This window comes from Syngnathus leptorhynchus, chromosome 6 (assembly GCF_054491065.1).
Source record: "Syngnathus leptorhynchus isolate UIUO chromosome 6, UIUO_Slep, whole genome shotgun sequence".
In the NCBI taxonomy this organism is placed as follows: Eukaryota; Metazoa; Chordata; class Actinopteri; order Syngnathiformes; family Syngnathidae; genus Syngnathus; species Syngnathus leptorhynchus.
Genome location: NC_141200.1, coordinates 14809928 through 14824149, shown reverse-complemented (window position 1 = coordinate 14824149; position 14222 = coordinate 14809928). Strand labels below are relative to the sequence as shown.

Sequence of the window (14222 nt, the reverse complement as noted above, 5' to 3'; positions counted from 1 at the left end):
CACCAAGTTACCCTTTCTTTTTCTCGAATGCACCAATAATATTGCTTGATTATAAGCAAACAGTAGTAACATGCATGTAGACCTTATGGTTGCCGGTGATACAAGAATCACTGCTGACAAGTCGTTCCTGAAGCCAGTGTACCTACCGACAAATTTGAGAACAGCGAGTCTCCAGCATGAATATCTTTCCAATAGTCCGAAAGCAATAATCAACGTCAAACACAAATACATAAAAAACGTGATCGGAAAAATCAAACATTTAAAACTGAGTGGATGTGACCAATGTGAAATAGTTGGCAATGGAGGACACTTCAAGATGGCGATCCCGTCCAGTCAATCGCATCGATCCCTTCCCCCACAACATAGAAGGGGATTGTCATTCAGGCAGTAACAGTCATTCTATTGGTTTGAAATCAAATCACTCAAAAAAGCCCTTATGTTCTATTGGCTGCCAAGCCCAATATAAATGATGATATAACGAATCAAAATTCTGGTTGCTATGCAAGACAACGCAATGGACACTGTCTCAAATTTAACATACTGAATGTTAGGTATAATTACCACAGGAAACTCAAATGAAGATATTGTATGATAATCAAACAATGTGGCCAGTTCGTGAAATATGATATAAACAGGCTGAAATTATTAGATCATTTGACCAAGGTGGTGAGTGTGGCAGAAATCAATCCCCTTTGTTAACATTGACAACAAATGAATTATTCATCTGTTTAAAAACTACCCAACCATCCATTTTTAGCACTGCTTATCCTGTATAGGGTTGCAGGGGTGCTGGAGCCTATCATATTTGACATCAGGCAAAGGGCGGACGACACCCTGAACTAGTTGCCAGCGAGCCGCAGGGCATACATAGAGACAAACAAACAATCACATTCAGATGCACACTGCCACTGAGTGGGAATTGATCCCACGCTGCCCGCACACAAGTCAGGTGTCAGCGACTGTTTAAAAACTAATGATGATATATTTTGTTTAATCAATATTCACACACAAGGAGCACATGGGATTGTTCTAAAAATCATTTGCCATGTGGCAACTAATATAAGAGGAAATTTCAGTAAGAGGCATCTGGTCAAATGCTACTATTGGTTACAATGAGTTTCACTTAATGAAGCAGTGTTTTGGAACGGTTTTCTAAAGCCCATTTTCTAACCGATCATTAACCCTCATTACATTGTAAATTTTCTTGCACGCCTTGGAGCTTGTTGTGCTGCTGGCTGTTCTACTAACAAACAGAAAGGGAATCTGTTATTACAAGAGCATTGATAAGTTAAGCATATAAGTGACCACCACATGCTGTTCAATTCGCTGTTTCCTGAAAAGAACATCAAGACATCCTATATATATATATATAAATGTATATTTTTATATACATATTTAACGAACAGACTCAGCTTGGTTCGTCTTTGTTTTGTTTGGAGTCTACCGATACTTTGTCTCAATTGTTGACCCATTTTACGTCTGCAGTGATTAACCTTTTAATCTGGAACTGGAAAGAACAGTTCCAGAAAAACGTTCTTTCCATTTCCACTACTTCGACAGTTTTTGTCCAGTAACTCAACACTTCTTTTAAAACCTGATAACAAGGACACAGTCTGTGACCTGACTGAATGTCAAAAACAACACAAAAAAACAAAAACAAAAAAACAAATTCCAAATGGCACACCTAGGCCATGGTTCGATTATCGGCTTTGTAGTCATATAATCGGATATATATATATATATATATATATATATATTGGTGTTCATTGGTGTTCATTGGTGTCATATATATATATATATATATATATATATATATATATATATATATATATATATATATATATATATATATATATATATATATATATATATATATATGAACACCAATGGGACACCTATTTTTGGAAAGTCATTAATTTTGATGACCACTTTAACACAGTGTTTCCATGAAAAGGCAAAGTCATTTTTTGTTGCTTTCTATTGAGAGGCTGACATATTACAAACTCAAACAAACAACAAACAAGCATACAAACAAACAGTCTTCTAATGAACGAGAAAACACATTGTACCACATTGTTACTATGTACAACCTGTGCTTGAGGATTGGTTGGCCATTGATGGATGTGTTATTGGTGGAATTGGTAAATACTACACATTTCTACTTCAACTAACACGTCAACTTCAATACTTATGCCCCCCGGCTGGGCGCCTCGGTGAACGAGAGGGTAGCTTCCCTCTGCCTCCGGGTGGGGGGACGGGTCCTGACTGTTGTTTGTGTCTATGCACCAAACGGCAGCTCAAAGTACCCATCCTTTTTGGAGTCCTTGGAAGAAGTGCTGGAGAGTGCTGGAGTTCTAGGTACTCCATCGTTCTGCTGCCTGATTTTAATGCTCACGTGGGCAATGATAGTGAGACTTGGACGGGCGTGATTAGAAGGAGCGACCCCCCTCCCCCACCCGATCAGAACCCGAGCAGTGTTCTATTACTGGACTTCTGTGCTCGACATGGATTGTCAATAATGAACACCATGTCCAAACATAAGGGTGTCCATGTGTGCACCTGGCACACCTAGGCCATGGTTCGATTATCGGCTTTGTAGTCATATAATCGGATTTGCAGCCTTATGTTTTGAGCACTCGGGTGAAGAGAGGGGCGGAGCTGTCAATTGATCACCGCCTGGTGGTGTGTTGGCTCTGATGGTGGGGGAAGATGCCGGTCCGACCTGGCAGACCCAAACGTACTGTGAGGGTCTGCTGGGAACGTCTGGCAGAATCCCCTGTCAGAGAGCATTTCAACTCCCACCTCCAGCAGAGCTTTTTGGCCATAAGCTGGTCGGTGCCTCTTGTGTCAGCAACCCCCGAACCTGCTGGTGGACGCCGGCGGTAAGGGATGCCGTCAAGCTGAAGAAGAAGTCCTATCTGGCCGTTTTGGCCTGTGGGACTCCAGAGGCAGCTGACGGGTACTGGGTGGCCAAACGGAACGCGGCCTCAGCGGTTGCTGAGACAAAAACCCGGACATGGGAGGAATTCAACGAGGCCATAGAGAATGACTTCCAGACGGCTTTGTGGAAATGCTGGTCCACCATCCAGCGTCTCAGGAGGGGGAAGCAGTGCACCGTTAGCACTGTTTACAATGGAGACAGTATGCTAACCTCGACTCCGGACATCGTGAGTCAGTGGGGAGAAGATCTTCTCAATTCCACCGACAGGCCTTCCATTGAGAAAGCAGAGCCTGGACAATCTGAGGCGGACTCTTCAATCTCTGCGGTTAAAGTCATCAAGATAGTAAAAAAGCTCCTCGGAGGGAGGGCCCCGAGGGTGAGATCCGCCCGGTGTTCTTAAAGGCTTGGATGTTGTGGGGCTGTCCTGGCTAACACGCCTCTACAACATTGCATGGACATCGGGGACAGTGCCTCTGGATTGGACCCCCATTTTAAAGAGGGTGTGTTCCAACTGCAGAGGAATCACACTCCTCACCCTCCCTGGGAAGGTCTATTCAGGGGTGCTAGAGAGGAGGGTCCGTTGGGAGGTCGAATCTTGGATTCAGGAGGGGCAGGGTGGTTTTCGTCTTGGCTGCTGAACAGTTCACCAGTTCTATACCCTCGACAGGATCCTCAAGGATGCATGGGAGTTCGCTCAACCAGTCCACATGTGTTTTGTGGACCTGGAGAAGGCGTTTAACCGTATCCCTCGGGGAGTTCAGTGGGGAGTGCTTTGGGAGTACGTGGTGCCGAACCCACTGATAAGGGCGGTCCCTGTATTATCGATGCCAGAGTTTGGTCCGCATTTCCGGCAGCAAGTCGAATTTGTTTCAAGTGAGGGTTGGACTTCGCTAAGACTGCCCTTTGTCAGAATGTATAGGCACAGCCGAGGCGTTGAAGGTGTCCGCTTTTTGACCTCAGCATTGCATCTCTGCTTTTTGCAGACAATATGGTGCTGATGGCTTCTTCAAGCCGTGATTTCCAACTCTCACTCGAGCGGTTCACAGCCGAGTGTGAAGCGGTTAGAATTAAAGTCAGCACCTCCAAATCTCAGACCATGTTCCTCAGTCGGAAAAAGGTGGAATGCCTTCTGTGGGTCGAGGATGAGATCCTGCCTCAAGTGGAGGAGTTCACGTATCTTGGGGTCTTTTTTTATGAGCGAGGGTGGGATGGAGCATGAGATTGACAGGCAGATTGGTGCAGCGTCTGCTGTGATGAGGACTCTCGACCAGTCCGTCGTGGTGAAGTGAGAGCTTGTGATGAGTACATGAGGCTTCATTGGGTTTTGAGGCTTTCCAACCAAGCGGTTTGCAAATAGGTTCATTTCTCAAGGCATCATGTGCAGACAAACCCTCCTGCTGGTCAACAGGAGTACTTCGTTACATTACTGAGAATTACATTCTACCTTTATATTTTGCTTCATGTAGCCTTTTTGTACTTGTGCAAATGAGGGGGATTTTCATTGTTGGTTTTTATTCAAGAACAATATTTTTTCCACGGTATTTGGTGCTGTCCTTTTCACCCACCACCTGCTATTGAGTGATAACCTATGGATGTAAATCTTTTTTTTTAATCACTAGACCTTATGCCGCCATATCAGAAAAAAAGAGCTCACTGACAGCTAGGCAGGAGCCGAGCAAGCTCGTAGGCGCCGCTGTCGTCGCCCTTGCTCGTTTGACATGCCCGGTATTTTCTACTCTACCCAATTCTAACGAATCTGAGTTATTCTCACTATTTTGCTGTGTCAATATTGAAAAACGGTCTGTCATCCCGCCCTGTAGTTGCGTATAATAGTAACAGAATACTTTGGTCACCTCTTTTGTTTCTCGTTTCAGTGGCTGAATCAGGAAAATATCATTCAAAGGCTTGTGGACATGGTACAACCCTCTCAGGATGAGGATGTAAGTTTAACAGTACTTTTTTCCTCCACCACAATTTAGATGCCACTTTTGCACTGGAACACACTAAGGGGATATCCATCCAAATGTTTTAAGCAAATTTAGTGAAAATGCATAAAACGACAATGCCTGCATTTATCCATTTGTTATTTTGCAAATTTTGCGAGGAGCGGAGGCTGCACCATGCGATGACGTCATCTGAGAGCATCTCTCTGGCTCAGGACACTTGGCAGACTCAACAAAAGTGATTCGAGGAGAGATTGCTTTTGTGGTTTAGAAGAACTCTGGTCACAATTGTAACAGCGATCACCACATAGCGAGGCGTCAAAAAGAGAAAGCAAAGATACAAATAGATGAGGAGACCACCGCGTCACCGGGGCCCCCCTCTGGAGCTAGGCCTGGAGGTGGGGCTCGAAGGCGAGCGCCTGGTGGCCAGGCCTTCGCCCATGGGGGCTGGCTGGGCATAGCCCGAAAAGAAAACATGGGTCCCCCTTCCCATGGGCTCACCACCTGTAGGAGGGACCAAAGGGGTCGGGTGCAAAGTGAGCTGGGCGGCGGCCAAAGGCGGGGAGGACCTTCGCGGTCCGATCCCTGGCTGCAGAGGCTGGCTCTAGGGACATGGAATGTCACCTCTCTGGCTGGAAAGGAGCCCGAGCTGGTGTGTGAGGCAGAAAAGTTCCGACTACACATAGTCGGACTTGCCTCCACACATAGTTTGGGATCTGGTACAAGACCTCTCGAGAGGGGCTGGACTCTCTTCCTCTCTGGAGTTGCCCACGGTGAGAGGCGTCAAGCAGGTGTGGGCATACTAATTGCCCCCCGGCTGGGCGCCTGTACAATGGGGTTCACCCCAGTGAACGGAAGGGTAGCCTCCCTCCGCCTTCGGGTGGGGGGACGGGTCCTGACTGTTGTTTGTGTCTATGCACCAAATGGCAGCTCAGAGCATCCACCATTCTTGGAGTCCCTGGAGGAGGTGCTGGAGGGCGCTCCTTCTGGGGACTCCATCGTTCTACTGGGTGACTTCAATGCTCACATGAGCCATGACAGTGAGACTTGGAAGGGCGCGATTGGAAGGAACGGCCTCCCGATCTGAACCCGAGCTGTGTTGGACTTCTGTGCTCCACACTGGTTTTCTATAATGAACACCATGTTCAAGCGTAAGGGTGTCCATGTGTGCACGTGGCACCAGGACACCCTAGGCCGCGGTTTGATTATCAACTTTGTAGTCGTGTCATCGGATTTGCGGCCGCATGTTTTGGACACTCGGGTGAAGAGAGGGGCGGAGCTGTCAACTGATCACCACCTGGTGGTCGGTTGGCTCAGATGGTGGGGGAAGATGCCGGTCCAACCTGCCAGACCCAAACGTTCTGTGAGGGTCTGCTGGGAACGTCTGGCAGAATCCCCTGTCAGGAAGAGCTTCAACTCACACCTCCGGCAGACCTTTTCCCACGTCCCAGGGGAGGCGGGGAACATTGAGTCCGAATGGACCATGTTCCGTGCCTCCATTGTTGAGGCAGCCGACCGGAGCTGTGGACGTAAGGTCGTTGGGGCCTGTCGTGGAGGCAATCCCCGAACATCGGCGGTAAGGGATGCCGTCAAGCTGAAGAAGGAGCCCTATCGGGCCGTTTTAGGCTGCGGGACTCCGGAGGCAGCTGACAGGTACCAGATGGCCAAGCGGAACGCGGCTTCGGTGAGTGAGGAGGCAAAAACCCGGGCATGGGAGGAGTTTGGTGAGGCCATGGAGAATGACTTCCTAGACGGCTTCGAGGAGATTCTGGTCCAACCTTTGGCGTCTCAGGAGAGGGAAGCAGTGCACGGTCAACACTGTTTACAGTGGAGATGGTGTGCTGCTGACCCCGACTCGGGACGTCGTGAGTCGGTGGGGAGAATACTTCGAAGACCTCCTCAATTCGGTCAATCTACGCTCCTACCCTCATCTATAGTCACGAGCTATGGGCCATGACCGAAAGAACAAAATCCTTGATGCAAGCAGCCCAGCCGAAATGAGTTTCCTCTGCAGGGTATCCGGGCTCTGCGTTGGAGATAGGGTGAGAAGCTCAGTCATTCGTGATGGACTCTGAGTCGAGCCACTGCTCCTCCACGTTGAGAGAAGCCAGATGAGGTGGCTTGGGCATCTCATGAGGATGGAGACCCCAGGGACGACCCAGGACACGCTGGAGAGACTTTGTCTCTTGACTGGCCTGGGAACACCTTGGGAACCCCCAGGGTGAGCTGGACGAAGTGACTGTGGAAAGGGAAATCTGGGCGTCCCTCCTAAAGCTGCTGCCCTTGCGAACTGTAGATGCTGTAAGGCAGTGGTCCCCAACCTTTTTTGTGCCACGGAAGGTTACGTGTCAGAAATATTTTTGCCGACCGGCCTTTATGTAAATAAATAATACATTTGTATGAATAGATAATATATTCATAATAAATAGATAAATACGATGAAATAAAATAATACAACTGGCATGAAAACAAGTATAAACGACGCAAAAATAAAACTCACCAATTAGTGAATTAGTGGGAGCACTGAGCTTGTTTCTCAGAAACGAGCCGGTCCCATCTCGGCATAATCAGAGACAATGACACCCGAAGTAGTTAATGTTTTTCTTTTAATGCAGGATGCTTGGTCTCAATGTGCTGAAGCAGTTTTGAAGGCTTCATTGCCTCGTTAGCTAGCCTATCGCCACATATTATGCAGAGTGGGCTTGGCGCGTCAGTCACCTGTGGCAAAAAATCCATATTTTAAGTAGGACTCCAGAAATGTTCTTTTAAATGCAGCTTTCCTCTTCTTAGAAGTCGTAGCCTCTTCTTCCGTCTCCCCATTGGGCTTTTTTCCCTTTCCGAAGAAGCTTAACAAACATCTCTGTTTCTTGCTCGTATTTGCAATCTTTGCGGGCTCGACTGGGGAAATATGTCACTTGACCGGGACGAGCGTCTTGACCTGAATTAATTGATCGTCAATAATTTTTTTTTTTTTTCTTCTGTGCATCTTGGCGGCCCGGTACCAAGTGACCCACGGACCAGGACCGGTCCGCGGCCCGGTGGTTGCTGCTGTAGAGGATGGATGGATGGATTTAAGCTGTTTGGGAGGGTTTTGCATCCGTCCTGAATAGGCCTGAAAGTAAAAAAAAGCGCTAGAGTGTGTGTGGTTAAGAGTGTGACTGGTGGGATAAATTCACTCAAAAGCAGTACGAGCAAAAATCCACGGCAATTACTGGTTTCCGCCCTGAAATAGGCAACTGATTTTTTTCGTCATTTCGGTCTGACCGTGCAACCAGAGCGCACCGGACGCATTATTGTAACAGCGCCGTCGCTGACACAAATAAAAAATATTCTAAAATTTGAGTAGACTTCTAGGCTGGAGAGGCTGATTTTTCAACAATTCCGTCCGACCGTGCAACCGCAGGACAAATTATTGTGACACTTATAGAAAATACTCCAAAATTTGAGTTGACCTCCAGACTGGAAAGCCTGATTTTTCGTCATTTCCGTCCAACGACTCAACCGCAGCACACTGGACGAATTGTTGTGACCGCGCCGTCGCTGACACTTAATATATATTCCAAATATATAATAAATATTCCAAAATTTGCAACATTTGGTTTAGGTTCCACGCACATTTTTGATTTTATTGCTCCAATCGCATTTTCTTGACGAGCTGAGCACGTTTTCTGATTTGTCCCCCTCCTTTCACTTTGGTTAGGTTGGCATAGTAAAAAGTGCTCTTGGGGGCTTTAGAGTGCCGAGTTGACAAAGACACATGAAGAAATTACCAAATGCAACATTTGGTTTAGGTTTCAAGCTCGGGTTACAGTTTCGATGTTGGAGTTGAAACTAGGCTTGCAGTTTCCGAATGCCGTGCACAGTGGCTGCTGTAAAAAGTTGCTCTAACAAGTGAAGTGCAAAAAAAAAAAACCAACATCTTGCAGCACCCGGTATTCCCAGGCGGTCTCCCATCCAAGTGCTGACGAGGCCCCATCGTGCTTGGTTTCCGAGATCGGACGAGATCGGGCGTTCTCAGGGCAGTATGGCTTTAAGCTACATTTGCCTTAAAAGATTTGCGTTTTATAGACACAATCGCCCCTTAAAATGTATTCAATGGACATAGTCTGCCCTTTAACGGTAAAAATGTGAACTACAAGGCTACGGATGACACTCGCAATATAGGTTTCAAACCCGTGTTATAGTTCCAATGTTGGAGTTGAAACTAGGCTTGCAGTTTCCGGATGGTGTACGCGATGGCCGCTGTAAAAATTTGCTCTAATGATTCCAGTGCAAAAAAAAAATAAGAAATCTTACAGCACCCAGTATTCCCAGCCAAGTACTGACCAGGTCCTACCTTGCTTAGCTTCCGAGATCAGACGAGATCGGGCGTTCTCAGGGTAGTATGGCCGTAAGCTGGGGTTGGCTTAAAAATTTTGAAATTTATAGACAACTGCCCCTGAAAATTTATTCAATGGACATAGTCTGCCCTTTCGCGATAAAAATTTTAACTACCAGGCTACGGATGACACTCGCAATATAGGTTTTCCATCCAAGTACTGACCATGCCTGAGTCTGCTTAGCTTCTAAGATCGATCTAGATGTGTAAGATGTGGTCTGCCTCAAACCTTTGCACTTGATGGACATAATTGCCCCTGAAAATGTGTTCAATGGACAGTGCCCTTTCTCAGTAAAAAATGTGAACTACAAGGCTACGGATGACATTAGCAATATAGGTTTCAAACTCGGGTTATAGTTTCAATGTTGGAGTTGAAACTAGGCTTGCAGTTTTCGAATGCCATACGTGATGGCGTGAATTTGCTTTAATGATTGAAGTGCAAAAACTAAAAGCTCACATCACTTGGTATTCCCAGGTGGTCTCCCATTCATGTACCAACCAGGCCCAATCCAGTTTAGCGTCCGAAATCGGGCGTTCTCAGGGTAATATGGCCGTAAACCGTGGTTGACCACAAAATTTTGCAATTCATAGATACTTTAACTGCCAAACTTGTAAATTTGTTTTATTGTTGGTCAAGCTAAATTTGCCATGTTGATTTTCTGAACATTTGTATGCAAATTTTATGTTCATAATTTCTTTTCCTATTTGTGATTGATTGCACCTGGGCCAGTACTACTTTTGCTTAATTTGTTGCACTGGGAACTTGTTTGGGTGTTTAGTGATGTACCTGCTGTCATCGTTTGATGCAGAACTCATGTGCATCTGAAATTGCCAAGACATCAAACAATCTAGTCTACTGCAATAATTCTACTACACTACTAACGGTTATGTTAACATAATCCAAGTGAAATCGTTCAGAAAATAAGTGCTTATTGGTGTTAAAATGTTTACGTTCCAGAAGTGTCTGTGAAGATTTGGACTCATTCACTTTGATATTGTGCAGCCATCGAGGTACGGCATTGCTACTAGCCATATTGTTAATACTGAAGTTTGTGTGTTTTTTTTGTACATTTATTACCTTTTGTGAATGTTGTCCTGTAAATATGTGTTTTATATGATTCTACGTCTGTTTATAGTTTGACGGAGACAAATGAATAATAAATGTCTACTGTAACAAGAACGATAGTGTAGTTTATTCGGAGGGAGAGGCCCCCAGGAGGACACCACTGCTGCAACACATACAAATGGCCATTAGTTTCAGGAGCAACTCACATAAGTATCGTTGTTGATCTTCTTCGTATAGCAGAAAAGAAAGACTTAGAGTCCCTTCCTCAGGTCACTAATGACGCCAGTACCTGCACTCACGGGTTCCTCTCTCCAATCAACTGACTCCCTCTAGTGGTGACTCCCAGAATTGGGTAAATGGCGCCCTCCATTGGTCCAGAGGACCCCATCCATCTTCTAAGGCCCTCATACGTAAGCCCCCTTCCCATAGTCTGATCCTCAGGTCCTTCCTCCTCTTAGATTGGAAATTTAGTTCTTCTATAGTACATCCTTCTGGAGGGCTGAGGACCCCTTATTTATTAATTGTGGTCGATCTTTTTTTATTTCATTATTTATTCCGATGTGTCTCCTCCCCTGGTACCTCCTTATTTATTAATTATGGTCAATATTTTTTTATTTTATTATTTATTCCGGTGTGTCTCCTCCCGTGGTACCTCCCAAAATCTTTCTTTCAAATTTGAACTCCTTCCTGTAACCTCCTTGTTTATTAAATGAGTTGATATTTCTGTAAATTTATTTCAAACTATTCCTCTCAATTATGTCCTCTCCTATACTTTGTTTAAACAATTTATTTGTGTATTATTTTTCTTCTCCAATTGTGATCCTATACTTTCACTTCTACCAGGCACACCTGTCCATTGCTTTATTGTCTTTATCGTGGGAAAACCCGTATTTTTCCCGATGCCCACCAGGGATTACTTGCTCTTGGTCCCCTCTCTTTGACATTCCTGGATATCTCCCACAATCATGGTGTCATATTCAGCTTTAGCTCCGCCTCTGGGTTCTTCGGCTCCCCCTGACGGTCGTTTGTGTTACCCATTCTAGTATAATCAATTCGAGCTTAAATGTTAGGGGTTTGAGTATTGTCCTCCTTCACACTTATACACCTCCCGTCTACTCCCCCAAAACAGTATCCCTCGTGAATGTACTTAATCAAGTCGACCAAAAGAAGATTAATTCGATTCTCCATTCACAATGTTCATTTGAGAAAAAGCCACACGTTTTGTGATGAAATCATTCATAACGAGAATGATTTAAGTGAATTGATTTGAATGAATGAATGATTGAGAAGAAATTTCAGTTCTGAGGGCTCCTTTTGTCCCAATCAAAGTGACAGTTGGTGGGGAGGGGCGATAAAAATTGTAACAGGAACTCTATAAAAATGTCAACCTGTGAGAATTTGTGCCCCCCTCCCATTTTGAGAACGGTGAGTCCTGGACATTGACTGGCTTCTTTTATGTCTTCCTGGGGGTCTGTTCAGGTAGTGTGGCAAATTTGAACAGCTTTTTCTTCAATGAACACGTTTGACATTGCTATAGTGTCTGCATTTAATTAAAATACACTTTCATTTTAAAGCAAATTAATAAATGCAACAATAATAAGTTGCTTTGAAAATACCTGAATAATGAAAATGGATGAATGATGATCACAATTAAGTATCAGGTCTCCTTTGTAATATATCGTTGTAGCATGTAATGCTCCCCAAAAAGTGGAGTTTCTTTGCATCGAGGTTGATGCTCACGTAATTACACGGCTCAAAAAATTAAAGGAATACTGTTAGGGTTGAATAGATTAGGTTGATCATATTATGTTGGAATGTAATCAGTGGTGATTGACCTAAGAATACCGTAATTTTCGGACTATAAGTCGCTCCGGAGTATAAGTCGACCAGCCATTAAATGCACAATAAAGTGAAAAAAACAACAACATATAAGTCACACCGGAGTATAAGTCGCACTTTTGGGGCAAATGTATTTGTCAAAATCCAACACCAAGAACAAGAACATGCTAAACGATACGGTATGCTAACGTGACATATACACAAATGAGGAGCTGAGAACGGGCCTGACGTAACATTCAGAGTTATTCAAGTAAGTATTACATAAATAACACGTTCATCAAACCATCTGTGTCACTCCAATTCATTAAATCCATTGATTGTCCTTTATGTAAAGAATGCCGCGTATGCGCCACATATGCGCCACACCGCTGACATCGGACTCGTTGTAAGTTGCATTTATAATTATTCCACAGACCCACATAACGATATATAAAGTATATTTCAAATGACTATCATACAACAACAATATTATCAAACATCTGTGTCACTCCTAATCATTAAATCCATCGATCAAATTCCTCGTCCTTTATGTCAACAACGCCGCGCGCGTCTCACAGATCTAGTATATAACTATACTGTAGCGTTAACAAAGTACCAGGAAAGACGTGGGTTTGGTAAACGGCTCTTAATTTGACAAAATAAGAGTTCAACGAGCCAACAACTACTGAACTGTAATGATAAAAACTTATACAAGTTGCTACATTAAATAAAATAGATCAAATAACTATAACATAAATAGGCTTTTCAAACCTTGTGTCACTCCAAATCATTAAATCCTTCAAACGTGGGGCCCTTCATCATCCCGTGATCGAATCCTTTGTCCTTTATGTAAACAATCGCCGCGTGGCACCGTTGACGTCACTTGCTGTTCAAATGACAGTAATCCCTTGCTATATCGCGGTTCGTTTATCGCGGTTTCACTACATCGCAGATTTTTGAATTTTGGAAATTTGTGAAAAAATTCACATAAAAGTCACTCCTGAGTATAAGTCGCCCCCCCACCCAAACTATGAAAAAAAAAACCGCGACTTATAGTCCGAAAATTACGGTACTTTGAAAACACATTTCACAGATTTCAACAGTGGACATTTTTTTGGGGATATCTAAACCAGAGGTAGGCAATTCCGGTCCTCGAGAGCTGGTGTCCTGCATGTTTTATAGGTCTCCCTGCTGCAACATGCCTGATTCAAATGATCAGGATTGTTATCCAGCTTCTGCAGACATTGCTAATTATCTGACCATTTGAATCAGGTGCGTTGCAACAGGGTGCCATAGAAAACATGCAGGACACCGGCCCTCGAGGACCAGAATTGCCTACACCTGATCTATACTGATATGGACAGTTTAATAATGTCTCAGGAACAAAAGGATGCCACATCTTTTGATGGAAACAAGTTTTCAGCCTACAGAGGGCTCAATATACAGACACCCCAAAAGTGAAAAAGTGATGTGGCAGCACGGTCCATTTAGCCTAAATTCAATTTCTGGAACTCAAAATTATTTTCAATATTTTGTGTGGCCCCCACGTGTTTGTATGCATGCTTGACAACGTCGCGGCATGCTCCTAATGAGACGACGGGTGGTGTCTTGTGGGATGTTCTCCCAGATCTGTCTCAGGGCATCAGTGAGCTCCTGTTAAGTCAGAGGAGCAACCAGCTCTCAGGGAATCTCCTCCATGCTCTGTAGCTTGTACTGGGAGACATGTCAAATCTTCTTGCAACAGCACGCATGGATGTGCGCAACCTCAGGAGGGTTAAGAAATGCCTCATGCTCCCAGTCGTGATAATGATTCTAGCTAAAGCCAACACTTGTGGAAAAACAGTTAAAAAAGATGAAGAGGGAAGAACTTGAAATGGCTTCCACCTGCAAAACCAGTCCTGTTTTGGGAACCATCTTGTTGTTGCCCCTCTAGTGCACCTGTTGTTCATTCCATCAACACCAATTCAGCTGAAACTGATTAACAACCCCCTCTGCCACGTAGCTGACCAAAACATTATCAAAAAAGTGCAATGAATTCATGCCATACCCTGATAAAAACAGTTCCTTTAATTTTTT

General features: G+C 44.5%; 1 protein-coding gene, 1 long non-coding RNA gene and 1 pseudogene across 11 annotated transcripts in view; 1 reads left to right on the top strand and 2 right to left on the bottom strand.

The window, feature by feature from the left end:
* The window catches only part of ppp6r3 (protein phosphatase 6, regulatory subunit 3), an 87420-nt gene extending 87076 nt beyond the window's left edge, over window positions 1-344 (bottom strand). For 9 of the 10 annotated variants that reach the window (XR_015066448.1, XR_015066449.1, XM_085914633.1 and 6 more), the window contains exon 1: window positions 147-344. Coding sequence is in view for 7 of the 10 variants with exons in the window: in XM_085914633.1 (XP_085770759.1) it covers window positions 147-231 (85 nt within the window). In the remaining 3 variants the exon portion in view is untranslated. The remainder of the gene's footprint in view (window positions 1-146) is intronic. The other variant, XM_085914630.1, reaches the window with a different exon arrangement.
* LOC147056141 (uncharacterized) overlaps window positions 1-14222 on the top strand; it is a 118532-nt gene that overhangs the window by 96157 nt on the left and 8153 nt on the right. Inside the window, exon 4 of the long non-coding RNA XR_015066450.1 lies at window positions 4816-4881. This is a non-coding gene — a long non-coding RNA (uncharacterized LOC147056141). The remainder of the gene's footprint in view (window positions 1-4815; window positions 4882-14222) is intronic.
* On the bottom strand, window positions 9174-9280 carry LOC147056142 (5S ribosomal RNA; annotated as a pseudogene).